The sequence below is a fragment of the Grus americana genome, chromosome 18 (assembly GCF_028858705.1).
Source record: "Grus americana isolate bGruAme1 chromosome 18, bGruAme1.mat, whole genome shotgun sequence".
NCBI classification, from domain to species: Eukaryota; Metazoa; Chordata; class Aves; order Gruiformes; family Gruidae; genus Grus; species Grus americana.
This window is the reverse complement of record NC_072869.1, coordinates 12,042,017-12,061,954: the sequence shown is the minus strand read 5'-3', so window position 1 is coordinate 12,061,954 and position 19,938 is coordinate 12,042,017. Positions and strand designations below refer to the sequence as shown.

At 38.8% G+C, this 19,938-nt stretch overlaps 1 protein-coding gene across 2 annotated transcripts in view; it reads right to left on the bottom strand.

Moving 5' to 3' along the window:
* The window catches only part of MYH10 (myosin heavy chain 10), a 102,287-nt gene that overhangs the window by 28,652 nt on the left and 53,697 nt on the right, over positions 1–19,938 (bottom strand). The window contains exons 6-15 of one of the 2 annotated variants that reach the window (XM_054847082.1): positions 18,609–18,638; positions 14,641–14,733; positions 10,734–10,797; positions 9,000–9,098; positions 7,967–8,110; positions 7,567–7,662; positions 4,245–4,363; positions 3,650–3,802; positions 3,089–3,262; positions 1,126–1,299 (exon numbers count right to left, since the gene is read on the bottom strand). In XM_054847082.1, the coding sequence (XP_054703057.1) occupies positions 1,126–1,299; positions 3,089–3,262; positions 3,650–3,802; positions 4,245–4,363; positions 7,567–7,662; positions 7,967–8,110; positions 9,000–9,098; positions 10,734–10,797; positions 14,641–14,733; positions 18,609–18,638 (1,146 nt within the window). The remainder of the gene's footprint in view (positions 1–1,125; positions 1,300–3,088; positions 3,263–3,649; positions 3,803–4,244; positions 4,364–7,566; positions 7,663–7,966; positions 8,111–8,999; positions 9,099–10,733; positions 10,798–14,640; positions 14,734–18,608; positions 18,639–19,938) is intronic. The other variant, XM_054847083.1, reaches the window with a different exon arrangement.

Genomic DNA, 19,938 nt, shown 5'->3' with positions numbered 1-19,938 from the left:
AAGGAGTTCAGAAGGAAAGTCACATTTAAATGCTTCCAGCATCCAAAAATCAAATCAAACCATCATCTTAGCACTTCTTGCACTAAAAGCTGTTTTACAATTGATTCTAGTTTTGAAGGAAATACAGATTACAACAGAAGACTGAAAGTGCCTTCTGTCAGAGGAAGATATGCAATGCAGTGCCAGCATCCCAGAAATGCCCACTCGGCTTGGCAGAAGTAACACATTCTTCAGAACAATTACCTTCCAGTGGTCAGTACCAAGCTGTTTTACTTCACTTTGATTACCTAAAGGTAACCTTTTGTTTCGCAACTGATCTACTATTAACTGCAGTAACAGCGATCGTTTCATTATTTCTAAGTTACTGTTTTAAATGTTGATACAATAAAATGTATAATTTATTTCCATTTTTGCTACAATTATCTACTTTGCACCATTGACAAAGAATAGATAACAGCTAGCCATTAGTACTTTAAATGAAAATTAAAGGATGTCTCAGTCATTTGCACAGTTTCTTCTAAATATCAGACAAAAACTGGTACTAGGATTAAGTTTTAACTATTTATGAAACTCATTACATAGCACGGCCCTATGGACTAGACCTGGTGATCATGAAGGTTTCACTAAATGCTGACAAGAACTGCAGAGTTATTTCCTGGATCAGCTCACATCACGGCTGAGCTCTGTCCCTCAACAGGAGAATAAAGATTGACCTACTAGTAAAAACGAAAAGGTATCAGCTTACCTATGAAAGGGGATATACAAAAAATCTTATGTGAACTGGAAAGATAAAAGTGAAGAGGGTACTAACAGCCCTACTTCAAGCACTACTATCAACTTGGAAACATAGATATTCAGAAGATACTTCTTTCAATACAAGTCCTGAAAAAAACCTCACCTGTAAGACCTGACAATAAAGTTAAACTATTTGCTTAATTTAATATTAGTTTCTATTTTTCAGTTCTATTTGGTAACAAGAGTTCCATCAGAGCTCTCCTGAATATGTTCAAGAAAATGAAACAAAGTCACCCTCCTGCACAAGTATCTCTAAACTTGGTAGCTATATCACCTAGTACTTTCCCAAAACCAACATTTTTAACCAAGTATTTAACATTTAAGCCTTACCTTCCCTGCATAGTGAATAATGCAGAAGTCTGCTTTGTCCTTTAGCTGTCTTGGCTTTTGGAACTTGGAGTGGGTTCCTTGCTCTTGGACCAATTTTTCCACAAACGTCTTGTCAGTAGCTTTAGGGAACCAGCATTCTTCATCCAGTAATGCTAACACACCAGGAGGATTTGCCTGAAATCCAGTTGGATTTAATCTGTGTTAATATTTAATTTGGTTTTTTAGCTTTAATATTTAAAACACGTCATTGGATGCCTCAGGAAGAAGTTGTCTAAACTGAATCAAATTTGATTTAAACTAAAACAAGCTGTGGGGAGTTCAGTTCAATGAACGACATTATGACTGGTTCAAACAACTTCATTCCAACATATCTGGAGCCAGACACGGGCGACTTGATCTAGCACTGATGAGAGCCTTGCTTTGAGCAGAGATTGGAATAGATGACCTCCAGAGTTACCTTCCAAACATTTCTGCGACACGTACGTACACAGCAGCTCACCCGCGTCTCCATAGTAGTTAATGTCACACTTTACTGGGGGCTAAACCAAAGACAATTATCCCTCCCAGCCATTCGATACTGCTGTGGCAGCCACCGAGCCTCCCCTTGCCAAGCCCTGTGTTGACATCCAGTAGCAGCATCCAAAGAGCTTCAGAAGGCTTAACTTGAGCAGCCAGCACAGTTCTACATATTCCCACTCTTCCCATACAACTTAAGCACTCCATTTGAAGGTTTGTTTATTCTTAAAATGAAGTAGGGAACAAGCAACGTCTGTATTTTGCAGCTGCAGAATTGTTTGACAGGATCATTTTCTTTAGGGAAAACAGACTGATGCACACAGGAATCAATGGAAAAAAAGAGTTTGCAGTAATTTAGACTTCAAAAGTTTCTAGTGAATGTGAAGTTTACACATTTGGAGAGAGATGTTTCTATGTGCCTACTACATGGCATCACATTTACAGAACAGTTATGACGGTACTGACATTGGCTTTTAAAAAAAAAATAAATAATGTGATGTATTTTAGGATATTCATCTCAACATCTGCAAACTGAAAGCATCGGCACTTACCCCCTCAGGCTTTTTTGCAAAGATTTTACCTTCTAAGGAGGCAGAACTTTCTGAAGTTCCACACACAAAGTGCAAACCTTTGATAACCGAAACAAGATTTCCCTTTTCCTTCTCTAAAGAAAAACACCAGTGTGGCTCATGGGCTTTTCTGCTCTTCAGGATACATAGCATCGTTGGCAGTTTACGTGTATTCCAGAATACACACACAGAAATAGAGTAGGAACTGCAATGCCCTGGGTTTAATTTAAAAGGTCATAAAATTATTTTGACAGCATAGTTCTGAGGTCTGAAGAACGATAACTTTCAGGAATGATGATCTTTGTTCTCCCCCTTCCCCCCCACCCTCAACTGCTCCTCCTGCCCTTTGAAGCTCTCTTCAGCTGAGCAACCAGAAGAATACGTTAAAGAGCACAGTGATTAAAGCCACCTTTAAGATACTGCTTTCCTATTTGCAAGGCAGGTTTATGGGGAAAACTCTACCCTAAATGATGTTTCAGAAATTTTGCTATTGATCTCAAATGAAAAAACAAGTTTACTGTAAGTCCTGAAAAGCTTTCTATCTGAGCCACCACTCTAAAGCTGCTAGAACAGATTGGAATTATTCAATATGAGCATGACAGGACTAAAAACTTCATTAGAACCAGAGGAAAAAAAAGTGTAAAAATAGTAGCTTAATACCATTAGCTCAGTGTTCTACCCTAACATCAGGGCAAAATCCCATAAGGATAAATCCTTTGACGTGGTATTTTAGACTATGGATTTCAGTCTTCTAGTTAATTCAGTTTGTGACAGCTCTGCAAGAAATCTTTGTACAGTCCTACAATTTTCAGGCAGTAAAAGACAAACCCATAAATGGAACCTCTTCTCCTCAGAGCATTATTAATACACAGACTTACGGGTCTTTCGATTAAGTCAATGCAAGGCTGCAGATCCAGTCCAAAGTCAATGAAATTCCACTCTATACCCTCTCGTTGGTACTCCTCTTGCTCCAGGATAAACATTGTGTGGTTGAATAACTGTTGAAGCTTCTCATTGGTGTAGTTGATGCAGAGTTGCTCAAAGGAGTTCAGCTACAGAAGTGACAGTAAGGAAGAATAATTCAGTGACAGGAGTTATCACATATCTGGAAGTCAAAAATTTGACCTTACAAGGAAATTTCCCAGAACTCTGCAACACTCGAATGTATTGTAAAGAAAATTGGAAAATGCATTATTCAAATCTCTTATGTTCCCTGTTACAGAAAATTAAATAACATACAGTAGGAAAAAACATCTCATAAAAGAATAATTTAAAGTATGACTTTTTGGCACTGTAATTTAGGGTTGTCAAAGCATTTACATGCTACAAAACAAAACCCTCCTGCAGCCTTGGAACATGCATTATGTGGCTCTTGCGCTTAGTCCTGAATGCATATAAATAGGAGAAAAAAAAATCTGATTAGCCGTGTTTTGAAGTACCTCGAAGATTTCAAATCCAGCGATATCCAGAATTCCAATAAAAGATGCTCCCTGTCGTTTGGTCCTGTCCAAAGCTTTATTAATGCGGTGAACAAGCCAGCGGAAGAGGCGTTCATAGGTGGCCTTTGCCAAGGCTTCCACTGCAAAGTCTGCCTGAAAATCCAAACAGGAAAATTTATTTACCCTGGAGAAGTCATCAAAAGAACACAGGCATGTATGTTATCAAAAATAACTAAGTAATAGAATAACTTTAATGGCATTAATGCCAGTGAGGAATGAAAACAAGCAGCAGAAACAGTATGTGGTTTGATTAGTGTTATGAAAAATTTGGTTTTAAACTGTTCCATAAAAAACCCAAAAAGCTCTTTGTATGTTTGATAGATACAACAATGACATTAAAGAATGAAGCCAGCAGGAGGTCAAGGAAAGGGAAAGGTTTCTGCTATTCCACCACTGATTTTTACCATATAAGAACATTTAATAAAGACAGTTTAAGTTTAAACTTAAAGTTGGTGGTACTACACAATTCCACTTTATTACCAGCTAATCAGGATGAGGTACAATTGCACTTCATCTTCAAAGCACCAAAACTTACTTGTTCTTTGGTCTGGGCTTTCTGAACGTAGTCTCTGCCAACCTTGATACGCGGTGTCAGTATGGCCCGGGTGAACTCCATCACGTTCATTCCCAGCAGATGGCAGAGTTTCTGTGCGACTGGAGAGCAAAGCAATAAATGGAACCGCTTCAGCCCTCCACCCTCCACAGCAGGTAGCAACAGCGGTGAAACCAACTACTGACAAAGGCCGTCATGGGCCAGCTTAAACATTGAACTGCCGTTTGAAATAGCAGGTAAGGAGATGACTTCTGTCCAGCGGACAGACCTACCCTACCATGCAGCCTGCAACTGCAGGGCTTCCATCTTGAAGGGTGATGGAAGTCTCTACAGAAGTAGATGGAGAATTTGCCGAGGAGAGGGCAGAAATACTGGATTTCATGACATTGCAGAGAGGTCAGGTAACAGCCCGTAGCCCACCTACAAGCATTCCTTTTGTTACTTTAATAGGGAACATTCATTTTCTCATCTCCAGAACAAAAAAAGCACAATACGAGGACATCCCACATCAACTCCATCACACTAAAGGTTGCTTAAAACCTGTTGTAATTTAGGCAGGTATGCCAGGGTTTGTAATATTTTACATAGAACACCACCACAAGCAGCAGCGCACTTTTAGACAGTGTGAACTCTCCTGGTGTCATGTTTGTTATTTCAAATAACATGTTACCCACTGTTACCCACACCATCATTACATATTCTTGCTGCATCAATACCTTTTTCTAAATAAATTTCCCAGTAGGTGTTTATGATTCCATACTTCTAAAAATGAAAGTGACACTAAAGGTATTTTTAGGTCTGGGTAAGTGTTGCCCTTCAGCAGGAAGCCCTCCACACTATCCAGTATTTTAACCTCTTATCTTTGAAATCTGACAGCTCGTTGTTTTGCTGTCAAAATGAAAAAAGCTATTTTTATAAAAATCAGCACTGGAAAATAGATTTTAATGCCAATATATAAGAGCTTCCTCTGCATTTTTTTTTGCTGGTATTAAAAACACTAGTACTTGCTCTTAATGTTGAGATTCTCTATCTGGCCACAGAAGGGTTCATGAATCAACACAATTTAATAAGTGAAATTGAAGTAGTATCACAAATTGAGGACTCTTTTCACTTTAGCAGGAGCATTTCTGTGCTTTAAGTATAAAAATACACATCGGCACATCAGATAAAACTTACAACCTTAGGTGTTAAGTAGGAAGTGCTGTCAGGATCTTTTAAAAACCCCCAAAACCAAAAAAAAAGCACTTGAAAATATTAAGTAGCCATAAGCATCAGCTTGGTGCTGTGGCATAATGGATACTGCATACAGGACATTACAGTTTTTAAGGAAGGAGGGATTTCCCCCACACAGTGCTCCAAACACTGCACTCAGCTCCTCCTTCACAAACCTGTGACATGGAATTTATTGTCCTTACCTTTCCAGTATGCCATAGCTTAGGTAACAACAAAACATAGCAGAGGTAACACTAAAAATCACATCCAATTCAGACACTGAAAGAGGTTGTAGCCAGCATTTCAGAGGTTTGACTGAAGGAAACAAAACCATTTTCAGGTCAAAGCTCTATCACTTCTAAGGGTAGGACTGGTTTCAGCTTGATTTATCTTCCACTTAAAAAAAGCATAATTCATCTTGTTTGTTTGTAACTGAGGAAGGTCCAATTAAAAAGGTGCAACTGTAGAAAAGTCCTGACTATTCTGACTTGTGTTTTATTCTTATTGGGTTTTGGATATAAAATTCTGAATTATTATAAAGTAAAGATACTGGAAAGCTCATAGCACATTTGAGCCTTAGGAGGTTACTTATGAACCTCTGCCTTTTCAGCAAGAAGGCTGAAAAGTCAAAGGCAAAAAGTCTGGTAAGTGTAAGATGGTTCTCCAAAAACAGCTTCTCCCTCTCTTCCTTGCCATCTCTTGCATCTACACTTGAAACCAATATTTGTTCATCTATATTTGTTATCTATAGGGTAGAATTTGCTTTCCATATTCTTTGAATAGGTTCACATCTCCACTACCCACACAAATTCCTTCCCACTTATGGGGACACTAACCTGACCTGCTGCAGACACAGGCCTCGGTGAGATGAATCGTTATCAAGACACACTTATTTCTCTGGAGTACACTAGGGAAAGCCTTTAGTCACGTGTGACGATACAGATGACAAAGGAGAGGTAGTTTCACCCAGTGTCTTCAGAAAGACACGATAACAAAGACCACATAACCAAATGAAGTAAGTTTTAAATACAAGAGAAACATGCTTTAACTATGATCTAAGCTTTTCAGCATCTTCACTTTATAATTCAGAATTTTCTATCCAGTATTATAAATATCAAATAGCATCAATATATTTATATCCAATATTATAACTCAGAATGTTATGTCCAAAAAATGGTAATACAACAAAAGTCAAGGTAGTCAAGAAGTAAGAAGCATCTGTATCTTCCTACATCACACTTCTAAATGGACAAGGACTCAGCTGAGTTGCCTAAGCTGGCACTAAAAGCCCAAAACACTAATCCCTCACCCAATCTTTTTTCCTCACTGCAAAACTCAACTCCTCACAGCAATTTAGGACAATTACGGAACAAGACACAGACAAGCATTTGAGTTGTGCATGTGCAGCAGGTCCTGTGAACAACAGTTCTCACTGCCCTTTCCACTGAAGTCAGTTCTCAAAGCTGAGTTTCCATGAGAGCATTTCAAGGCTGGTACTGAAGTACCAAATTAAAAACCTGAGATTTGCTTCAGCAGATATCTTTTTCTGTGAAAAAATATACTCCTCAAAATGCTGACTGCATTGCAGGTACTAACTGATTAATTAAATTGTAGCTACAATGCCATGCCACTTCAGAAATCAGATTTTTCTAAATACACCATTCTTATGTTCAGCCATTTCACTATGGAAGTTGTACTTGGCTCCAGGGCTCTTATCATTGGCAAGAAAACTGCTGTCAAGAACCAAAGAAAACAAACTGATTTAAGCATGCGCTTTTTCCCCAGTGCTTAAGTCTTTGTAGGTAGCAATAAACAAGACTATAACTGAAATACTTGTTCAAAGTTTAGAAGCAATGCAAACAGCATAAATTCTGTGATACTTAAATTTGTGTGCATTATGAGAATGGAAGAGGAGAGTTTTAATAATTGCCCATTGGCTACTACCACAACAGTCATGGCCTCTTCTTGGCACAGAACGCTATCAAGGAAGCGAGAAGACTGCTCTGTACTTTTACAGATACACAATAAGCAAACAGCAGGAAGACAACTACAGCGCAAGTTAAAAGAAGCCATGGAAGTGTGATCGACTTACCAGTATTCTCTGGCATAGAAGCTTGATCAGTATTTCTCTCCTTCTTAAAGGAAATGTTTCCAAATTGTAGCACGGAAGATACCACTTTCAGCATTGCTGTGTTACCAAAAGACATATGCAACAGTTTAATTGAAGAGGGCTCAGCTTAACATATTTTTCTTCTGTTACTCGTGTCACTTTCCTTCCAAATTCAAAATATGAGTTCAGAAAGGAAATAAAGTTTGTACTGTACGTTTTGGGGTAAATGGCTTTAATTCAACTCCAGCTCATGTTAAGCAAACATTTGCTGCAGGCTGTCAAGACACTGAAGCAACACTAAGTTTGGTGACATTAAATTAGCAAGTGTGTGTGGAAGAGACAAAAAGCACACTTTAAAAATCCAAAAGGTTCAATAACTTACACAAGATCTCATCATGTGAAAATCCCATGATATGCATGGCTTCCATAGTCTCCTGAAAGTTATCCTTGTCTTGTTGCCCAGGAATGGGGATGTAGCCATTAGATAAAAATCTGTAATTGTTAAATCCTTCAAGCAGCAAGTCAGCTGTATGGAGGGAAGAGGAAAGAGACAGAAAAATAAGCTGAAGAAATGCTGTTCACACCCACCTATTCTCACTAAATGCACAAACTACACTTCACAAAATCAGTTCCACAAATATGGCTACAAGCCGTTATACCAGCTTCTGAAACTCTAAAAATATGAGTGTACCTTAGAAGCTGAAGCCAGATTCCCAGAATCTCTATCTGTAGCAACCTACATTAGCTCTTTAATGCATTAAGCCTGTAAACAGAACATGACCCAATCTCAAATCCCTATTTGGAATATCCTAAAAGATGTATCTCTACTGAAGGTAACAGACACAGGCAGAAGTGGAGTTCGGTATTGATGATAACCACATCGAGGACGCTAAACACAGCGTTATCTAATACAGGAGGAGAAAGAGCGGATAAATTCTCTGAAGTCTGTACCTTCATATAGTTTCACTTATCACAACCTAACAGAAATTCCTAGTTACCAAGGGAAAACAAAAGAGTAGAAGATAACCAAGATAGTATTGCAACAGCTGAAGAAAGCCATGGAGTTTCATCACGTTTTGGTAAAATAACTCCTTTTCTACCCAATGCAAAGGCATGGTCCAGAACAGATAGGGCTGTCGCTGCTGACCAGCTTTGTTATTTATCAGCACCACAGTTACAATCCAGTGATTCCCAGCCAGAGACTGCTCAAAAAGGAGTATGTCATGTAGGAGCAGTTGCTTGACAGCATAGTTGATAAAACACAGGGGTTACTTCAAAACAAAGCCACCTGGCTTTTCAGTCTTCTCTGAAACCTTTCTGTTTCAAAACCAAAGACAAGTTCAAACATGACTGTGTTAACACTGAAATAACAAACACAGAAGCAACAGGTTTACCAAATGAGACTCTCAACTTACACTTCAGGTGTTCTCCTGCTCCAGCTAGTAGTTGATAGAAGATATGAAATGTTCGCTCATCTTTAGCCTGACGAACAGCGCGAGACTTTTCCAACAAGTCTGATTATAATTCATCAAGGATCTTCGACAATTTTTGGTTAAAAACATCCAACGCAAACAAAATTTCAAAGGCTATGTAATTACTTTAAGAATAAATAGAACTTTCATATTGGACATAGTCTTGTCATTACTATTAACTTTCAGTAACTTTAAATAAGAGATTTAAAGATTCAGGACTGGTAGAAGCCCACGTTTAATTTCAGCAAATTGATTTCTTGGATGTTGGCTGCACTTCCCTGCTACATGCAGCTGACAATTGTCTGCAATGGATCAGCTGAAGTCAAAGTGAGAGGGGGAGCTGGCCACTCTTTTTCAATCACTTCTATCAAGGTCATAGCTGAACTCTTAATACCAAAAACCCAGCAGCTGCTGAACTCAAGAGTACTTTATCTGAAGTGTATTTTTACATACAATCTGCACTGCCTTTAAACAGCTCCCAAATTCAATCTGTGTGGCAGGTAGTGTCTAATAAGCTGCCATAAGCGGTGATGTTATTTAAGTTTTTATTTCTTGATATCCCATATTGTAAAACAAACATGGGGCAGGAATTTGAAGTGACATAAGTTATGAGCAAGGATGAGTTCTTGTGATGAAGAAAATTCTCCAAGAGTTAAGTTCTCCTGTCTTCACAAAGCTCTAGTCAAAACAATTCATCTGAACTTTCATAAAAAAGCAAAAACTGCCTTCATTCCTGTGCTGTGCTGAATGAAAAAAATCATTTATCATTAAAACATGTTTTGAATAACTATAGATCTTTCCCAGCCTTACTGGGAAATTGTATTTTGTGACAGTTCCAAATATTCAATGCACTCTAAAATTAAGCAATTTAACTCATAGCAACAGAATGAAAGCTTAACTGCAGTGTTGTTTATAATTAATACTCACATGATTTTGTTTACTAAGACTTCCAATTTCGTAATTTTATGACCACTCTATTGCTATTTTCCCAGAAAACTGGCTAAACAAAACTAAAAAAGTTACACAGACATTAGTTTTAGTATAAAGAAAACAACTTTGGAGAAGGGCTTTCAGTGCAAGTATTTTTACTTGTTCTTATGCAATCATAAATAAAAACGAGCTCTAAAGCTGTAACTGAATTAGGCTTTAGTATTCATTGCTAGTAGGTCTCGTGTTATTGAGCCTACGCTGGTAGCTAGAAGACCTAAGAAAAGAGAAGGTGTCCCAGCACTCCCAGCTCTATCACTTTATAGCGAGCATCACCTCCTTCCAGGCAGGGAGCTGCTGCTGCAGTGCTGACGAGAGCAAAACCAAGCTTTTGGCACAATACAGTAGCTCAGCTTCTCATTAGGAAGGCGTTTTTTCTAGTAACGTTCATAAAGCAAGCACACTTTAAATGGTTTCCCTATTTAACACACCCTGTTCTTAAGGCTAGTCTGAAATCTGCTGGATTTTCAGAGTGCTAAATTTTGTTGGAGTATCCGATTTCTAAGCATGAGGAAGCATGCTGACTTTGTGATATTTGATCAGCTATATTGAAACAAAGGAAGAAATAGATGTAGCCAAAGGAATGCAGAAATGTGGTAACCTTTCACTGCATTCCAGTGAATTCTAGGGTTAAAAGCAAAACAATTGGGAAACTTGCATTTTACAGTGATGTGGCATTAAGTAGGATACATGTCTCGATGTTGGCCCCAACAATATAACCAGTAACATCAAAGTTAATCCTAATGAACTTGCCCTGCAAAAAAAAAAAATTTATTTTGTAATTACTAATTTTTATTAAGACAACAATGCTGTCTATATAAAAACATAATTCTACTTGCATTCATACAACAAGCATTTCACACAAGTGGACATGAAATCTTTTCCCTTCAACGTGCTCAGCGATCACTTCAACGGAATGTTATGTTGCACACAAGCACTTTCTAAAGGTTAAAGAATAGTATTCTCAGTATGTTTGTAACCCAGACTGATGAAAAACCTTTCTGAAAGCAAAGCTCAGTTTCTCATATTGACAAAACTTGCCATCTAAGGTTGAAAGCAATGCTGAGATTTTAAGTGCACGTATTTCTATAGTAAACTGATTGGTGCCTAAAGGTGCTTTATCTGCAGCAATCCCAAATTTCCATGTGCTGCCCAGCCCATCACACTTCTACTTCCATTTCCAAAACCAGGATGGCTTCTACCTGCACAGCCTCTCTTCTCTAGCTGTTGGTAAAGAAAGGACTAAGGGAGAGCAAATACACCCATTTCTTCCACATACATCTCCCTTTCTCTGTAAAGGGCCAAATAAAAAGCACACTTTCGACACGCAGAGCAGCTCTTGGAAAGAAAGTGGTTGCAAGTAGATACATTATCCAAATTTTAAGCCACATCAGTTCCCCAATCTTATTTGTCACTTGGCTATGAACATTCCCAACAGGACAACAAGTTCTGGCTTGCAGTTGCACCACTTTTAAACAGCACCATATTTCAAGTTTGTGCCCATGAAGCTGTTAGGTATTGCCCTGGTTGCAAACATGTGAAGAACTACTTGGTGACTACACTGGGCTCTCCACTTTCATTGCATCCAATTTCTAGAGTCCTCTGTCCACATACAAACAGGTTCTGGAGATCAGGGAGCATCACAGCAGTCTGCTAACAACTGTCTAAACGCTTCTTTTGATAGTATCTGCACAAAAACACCCACTAATATCTTTTGCGGAGGCCTTCTGAAAGCACTCTTACAATCAGCATCCAAATCTTCACTGATCTCAAGTCTGACTGATCAGTGCTATTAGTATGTTAAAGTGAATTCCTCTTTGGCAGATCCATTCGGCTCAGCGACTGTAGTACTGATTTTCATATTAAATACTCTACAAGCTTGTAGGATATATGAATTCTAGCAACAGCCCAACCTAGTAAGTGTATATTGGGGGGGTATATTGCCATGCTGCAATCATTTGAGCTATTGGAACTTCTTACCAGGACCCTTCTCAGCTTCCCTGATATGGTCCATTCACGTCAAAGAGATTTACGTGCCCAAGAGCAACCAAGTTTCTCCCCTCAACCACACTAATGACTCCAGAGAAAGGGACAACCTACCTACCAGCCTCATCTTGACTTAGTCCCAGTGCAAAGCAACTGCTCTACAACTGTGGTTGTATATCTTCAACTCAAGAAACTTCAAGAAAATGTGTGGAATATTTTAAATTCACTTCAATGGCTACTCTCTACTGTTTAATCTGCAGTTGGGTTGGAAAGCCAGTGGCACTAAAACGACCATGGCAAGGAACAAGGCTGGTTTTCAAGCATGCCCTGTCAGGGACCAGCACTTAAACTCAGATTTCCAAGTATGAAGAAATAGAACACACTAAGCTCAGCTTGTAACTGAAGCATTTATACTTCTTGCTCAGTAACAATTCCAGAAAGCTATAACTGTCACAAAGAATGACCTAACATTTTACTGAAATTCAGCCAACAGACTAGATATAACACGCATGTGTCAGCACCAGCACGTCAAGAATGGCAGCTGACAGCTTTTTACCCAGAACAGGTACCGTGGAGCCTTTTTCAAATGACACAGCTTGAGCTTGCCGTGTTACATGTGAGAACAAACACGAAGCACCACATAAGGTCTAGTCAGTGGCTTTTTCTGATATAACCACTTTACTCTTTCACCCTTAAAAGTTATCTAATTTCTACTGTCAAGTTACCAGTTCCATGAACAAAAATGAAGGAAATGCAGTCATTAAACAAGCTGACACATCAGAAGAGGGGACCCAGACACTCCCTGCTTCAAAGTTCAGTCATCACCGAAGTATACACTAGAGAGGTCACTTACCTAGTTCATCATCTTAAAAGCAAAATATTAATACATCTTTTTAGTTAACACTGACAAATCTTGCTATGAAATCTTTAATTTATCAGTTAGAGACTGTAGTGGTCATCATCTAACAACTGACTTCTGTTTACACTGTCATTATAGCACTAAGTACGTGGCTTTGCAAAAACCACATCAGAAGGGAGCATTCAGTTCTGCAATATGAGCCCAGCAAGCCCACTCTCCTATCCACTGCAATCTAGAGACTTTATTTCCTGAACCACAAGAGAACACTGCCTTTGGTAGAAGAAAAAAAAAAGAAAAAATAAATTGATTTGACACTAGCCTTATTTCAGTCCTATTTGGTATTATCAACAAGTAGGGAACAGGCTGGCATCTTCATGCTGTGTGGTGAAGACTGTCAAGCCTGTATGGGCTGAACAACAGCACTTCTCACTTTGTGGGAGGATATCTATTTTTTAAGTCAGGTTTTACAATGGTTGTTACTAAAGATTATTTTTTCTGCCTGAGATGACACCATCTGGAGTGCATTATACTTGCTCCTTTATAAAAATAGATCTGGAGCCATCAGAGTGATTATGTTCATGATGGCAATGCGGATTTCTGTATAATACAAACCAGATGCTAACATCTTTTAGGAAAAAAGTATTCTCATTAAATTAGTACAATCTTTGATGGATTCAAGACATGTAACAAAGTAGAATTACTGCGCAGTGAAACCTGTTGATATTATAAATCCTATACCAAACATATATAAGCATCAAGCAATATTGTAAGTAATGTGGCTATAAAAGTTGGATTTCTACAGTACTCTGCTCTCCCTTCTTGACTGAAAAGGCTAAGGGATTTAGTCATACAGTTTTCCAGAGTCCTTATCACTGGAACTGAGTTTGTACATTATAAATCCAAGCAACCGTTGAAACATCAAGGCAGCCAAGAAATCTTTCATTTGTTCTATAAATTTTAGTTAGGTTCTCGCAAGAAAAAAAAAGATTTAATACCTCTTATATATCTTTCCCCTGAAATAGGAGATGGCGCTATTTTTCCCCTTCAGAGGAAAGGAAGTTTTAACAAGTGGTAACTAGCTACTCACCCCGAATTCCACCACTATTTTTAAAACAATGGAACACATCAGAAGTGGTTATCCGCCACCAAAAGAATATATGACAAGAAGGCACTGAGCCAACAAAAACATCGACCAGCTACGAGAGTGCCTAACACCTTGAATAAGTCATACTGTCATTTTGACTTTCCTTCAGTAAATCACTCAGAAGGGCATGGAAATTTAGAGAGGTTTTTATATGCAAGTTTTATGCTTTTTTTAAAAACTGAGGATGTTCTCTCTAAATCAATCAATCAAGTCGTAGCTATTGACAAGGAGGCAACATATTTAGCCAAATTCCATGTTGATGCCATACTCCATGCTTTACAGCAGTTCAGCAGTAATTTAGGCAGGCAAGCCGCAGTTTAGGTCTATGGCATTGTTATATTTGTTATACTATGAACACTAGTGTCAATTCAAGGATGGCTGAAGTTAGAAACTGGATAAAATTAATGCAAGTTTTGCCAAGAGACAGTGAGGATGCATCTTCGGTGACCCACACACAATGCAGAAAGCATCATAAGAAAATCTGAATTTGTGGAGGAAAGAGAACAAAGAAAGCTTCTGATACTAATCAGATAAATTCCTAAGAAGGGAATTTCTCCATAAACAGTAATCCAGATTTACAGACTCTAAAGAGAAAAGGAGTAACTCACAAAGCGGGAGGAGTTGTCATTTTTCACTGTCTTTGCATTCCCGAAGGATTCCAGAATGGGATTTGCCTGAAGAAGCTGACGCTCCAGCTCCCCCTAAAAACCACACAAACAGAAAAATAAACAGACATAAGCTCCATGCACAGGTGATTAAGGGTTCCTATATTCTGCTTCTTTCTGACAGTCATTTTACCAAGGCTGTAGCAGTGATACCACCTTCAAAAAGGGGTTATCATTTTTCTCCTCACTTCTAAAGCCACTAATTGTCTCCTCCATCCAGTGAAGAATGTGTTTTGGCTTTGGGGGTTTTTTGGGGGGAGCTTTTTGTGGTTTGGGTTTATCAGTTTTGTTTGGAGGTTTTTGGGTGGTTTGCTTTTTTTTTTTTTTAAACACGCATACATACACACACACAGAGCAGTGACCAAATAGGATTTAATGGATGTTGAAAATCATTGAACATGGAAAAGAAAATTCACATTTAGGGCTAATGAAATTAGGCACAGACTGAGTGCTTAAAGGAAAAACAAATTTAACTAGTTTAAGATTTTATTGCAAGGTTATTCTTAAACTTCCTGTTTAGTGATTTGACAATATAGGTACTTTGGAATATTTATTTTCAAACTTACTTTCAAATCGGCGAAATGCTCACTTTCAATCAGCCAGACATCAATATCATTGCAACAACCCTGACTGAATGCCCTGAGAAGCACGCCCAGTTCCCATTATGCCGCTCTGGCAACACCAAATACAAAGCTCATTTTCAAATTGCTCAATTCAGCCAACATTGCTCAGTATGTTCAATGCATTTTTTAAGTGTTTCTTTAAGTTCAAGCCAATGGATGCAGAAATCAAAGTACTTATCTTAAGGAAATTGCACAACAGATTTTACAATTGCTGTCAGTAAGGAGGTCTGGTAACAAAAAAGTCTGTGCTGCTTCCATGAGCCCAGAGGCATGTATGTACATAGGAAAATATGATATGGTCTTCCTGCTATGAAGGATGGTTTAAAAGAAAAGTGAAGCTGTCTGGAACATAGTCTCAAAAAACTGGTGTTTGTGTTCATAAACCTGCTTTTTCCAATTACTTATAGCATAGATGAATAAAGGCCTCAGACTGAACATCAAAGAATGGGAAACATAAGTCTCTTAAGGTCTTCCACATGAGGTCAATTCTTACACAGGAATTTTTAAAATTCACTAGTTAACACCTAAAAGAGGCTTTTATTTGTATATTGAGATAGATTTCAAGTCCTCCTGGGAATTAATGGCTGCTCTTTCTTTAATGTGACCTCAAGTTATCTGCTCAAAACTTGTTTACTTCCAAATATATTCCCTTTGGGACTACATATTCTCTGAATTCTGAAGTAACTAAAGAAGAAATAAATGTGTGAGCCTCAGCCCAGAGCACACTAAACACTACTCAGGCCACAGCGCCTATGCACTATATGTCAGGTCTGCCAACATTACAGCTCTCAGGAGTACTTTTAAATTGAGAAAAAAAATCCACAATTGGAAAAAAACCTAGATCCCTGTTATAACCACTATATGAACATCTGCAATTTATATTCTAAAAGTTTCCTAAGTAAATGCATGAGATACTGGGAAAGCATTTGCTCACACCATTCCTCCTGTTCCCCCCTCCCAACCATGCTGTCAGCTCCTGCTAAGACATCAAGTATAAAACCAAGAAGCTTGCTTACCATGCTGTACACAGCTTGAAATAAACCACATTACGTATATTAAACGCAGCAAGTGTGTCACAGCTTACATTTCAAATTCTAGCTATTCTGAAAAAGAAAGCACACTGACTTCAAACTTTGACTCCTCCACAGAACATTGCTGTGCCACTTGAAAGCATCTCACCGCAGGCACGCTTCATCCATGCTTTCAAGTGCTTCCGTGTACCACAACCACAATTTGGGTTTGTGCAGAGGAACTTCTGCAATGCATCATAAAATTATTTTACTCAAACTCTCCAACTGAATGTAAAGAGTTCTTAGCAGCTCATTTTTATGGTCATCTCTGAGGATTTGAGGAAAATATTCAATTGGGTCCTCAGAGGTGGGTGACAACGAAGAGAGCAATCACAGCCCAGCCAGCCTCTGTGGTCGGCGCTCCCAAGTAGCCTTGCCATAGCCATCACTAAGAAACAGCAAACTTCTCGCGCCATATTAAACAGCTTCTGATTTAGTAGTTTTCTTTTTAGATGGACTGCTTTACAGCCTAAAAACAGCTTCCTTTTTTTAAAAGCGTTCAGTGTCTTGGAAAAAGTGTAAATTTGGCCTATAGGCATATCGTCTGCGTAGGCATCTGAACAGAACTTGGAAAAAGCAGTATCACAGTGTTGTGGAAAAAGTGAAGTCATGCAATATTTCATGCAGGGCAACATTAAGATAAGGACAGGTTATTGTCTCAGTTTCAGAAAAACCAGCATCCCAGTGATTCGGTTCATTGTGAAGCCTAGGTGAGGCAGGGAAAACTACATGCTACTCACATACAACAAGGATCCACTCTGTAGTTCAAAATGACATTGAAACAGAAATGTTAATGATTATGGTTTATGTAATATCAACACTTCTGGATTAGCATGTTTCCACTGATACATTTAAAATGTTTGCCAACAAACGGTTTATTTCAATCCTGACATGTTAACTCTAAGCAAAAAGGAGGGTTAAACTAAACACTGCTCCATCTATTTTTGGAACAGAGAAATATTTTAGTAAAAACCCTTAGAATTGACTGAGGTTTGCAAGGAGGGAGGATTAGGTTAAATACTAAGAATGTCTGTAACTTCTGAAAATGAGACCGGGGGCTCAGACGCATGATTGGGTTACAGGAGTTTAACAAGTTACCACACACTAGCCAAGGCATCCCAGCTGTCCATGTGATTTCTTTTTGCTTCCAATATACCAGACCTAACTTGAAGTTCCTTTTATTATTTTCCTTTCCACTACAGTTTAAGTTGTGCTACAATCAGCTTTCAGAAGAACATAAGAGGAAGAATACAATCAGCTAAATTAAATCATGGTAGCTTCTTCAGTTACCAAGCCTTAGTTATACCATACAGAGCTGTTGCAAAGCTTTTTCTTTATTTAAAAGCTCGTGCCCATGACAAAGAGGCATCACTTACCATCTCAGGTTAGAGAGTGGAGGATTTACCTTGCATAACGTGTAACAGCAACTGTTCATCTCTTTCCACAGTCTTACTCTCAACTTGCACCTAACCCTCCTCTTTATGCTCCTTCACACGCACACTGCACAGCGCAGGGAGTACGGCAATTCCTACTCTCGTGCAAGAAGGCGGCCTAGAACAGACTGACTACTGCTGTGCGTGGGAAAGGAGGGATTTAGGGGAGCAGGAAACAGGCAGCATTATCTGCATGGCAGCTCCAGCCAACCTAAGGAATAAGAGCAGCTGGAGCTCAAACATTAATTCAGGCAGCAACACTGGACAGATACCACATCGCTCATACCACTTATCCTAGAAAGTCAGGGGAAACACTTGATTTCAAAAGACGATTGGTTATGTCAAGCCTTTTCCCCTTGAGATCAAAGTCTTTATCAAGTTACCTGAGAAGCTATAAAAATATTCAGACAAAACAGTACATTAATCAAAAGAATTTTGTAGCTTCCGTTAATCTCTCATTTAGTACTGTGTTTACTATTAAAAAACTCTCTCAAGCAGCACATTAACCAAGCATACACCCAGCAGCTAGAGAAGGTGAACCTTTTGCTTCAGGACAGAGTAACACCACTATAAAGCTGTGAGAAGGGCTTTGCAATGCTGAGGAACTTGTATGTAAGCTGTTCACTAGTCCACTCTCTCAAAGCCAGTTAAACATTTACAAAGTTTACTATTAGCTGTATACCTCTACAAGATTTCCCACGTTATAAATACAAATTGACAGAAAAATAGAAGAATATATATCAGTTCACCTATATAACTTTAAAAGCATAAAGAAAAACACTTGCCTGGTGTTTCACGGGTTTAGGTGATTCGGGCTGTTCATTGCAAACAAACAAATGCATATGTTAGCAAGCAAGCACTGCAGCTGCAAGTTACATCCCAAATTATTAATGTCAGTAGGTTTAGTTTAACTATTTACTTCACAGAAACGATTTCAAAATTAATTTTAGAAAAGAAGTTATTCGCTTGTCATTGCATGCGCAAAATACTAAAACCTCTGTTTATGCAAAGAACTAATTCCAAATAAAATATAAGATGACAGATGGACCTTGAGCAGCAAGGAAAAAGGGCAGGAGTTTAATTAGTTGTGCACTGTTTTCCACAGTTTTGCCAAACAACAAAAAAGTAAACGTGCAACGCCAAATAACTTTCTCTACAGCCTTAGTCACTGCAAGGTGGTTTTGTACGGGTAAGATGATCATTACTCTTCAAAAATCAAAAAGATTATGAAAGAACCAAGACAAAAGCAGTACTTAGAGTCTGGGGGTTTGGTTTTGCACTGTACTTCAAGTATTTCAAAATGCAAACCTGCAATCAAGATGAAAGCTTTGTTTGTTTCTCTCAAGATTGACCGGCCACATGAGAAGCAGCAAAACCTTAAGAAACTGGAAGTCCTTCAAATTTTCCCAGGAAGAAGGGTAAACAGAACATGAATGCAATAAAGTAAAATAAAACCCCTCAAATTCAAATTTGCACAGCTTCTGCAGAAATGCAGACATTTTCAATTCCATTATTATTTCCTTGGCTCAGTCTGCAAATTTAATCTTGACCTTCACATCAGAGACCCTAAGGGGGAAATAGTGTGGTGAAACACACACACATACAATCACAGAATGGTTTGGGTTGGAAGTGACCTCAAAGCCCATCTAGTTCCAACCCCCCTGCCATGGGCAGGGACACCCTCCACTAGCCCAGGTTGCCCAAAGCCCCATCCAACCTGGCCTTGAACACTGCCAGGGAGCCAGGGGCAGCCACAGCTTCTCTGGGCAACCTGTGCCAGGGCCTCAGCACCCTCACAGGGAAGAATTTCTTTCTAACATCTAATCTAAATCGACCCTCCTTCAGCTTAAACCCATTCCCCCTTGTCCTATGACACATCCCCCAAGAAATTTTCATACCAAGCCAGATGCACACTTCCTCCCTTTATCTCCATTTTTTTTAAACAACTAGCACTGGTTTAGTGCAGAATAACAGATTTTGACAGAGGTCTGTAAAGCAACCGCCAAAGGTTTGACTTATTCAGCAAAGTGACGTAAATTTTGCAAAGCTGCATCATACCTGCTCGGAAAACAACTCCAGCATCTAAAACAAGGTTAGATGTTTCAGGATGAAGCT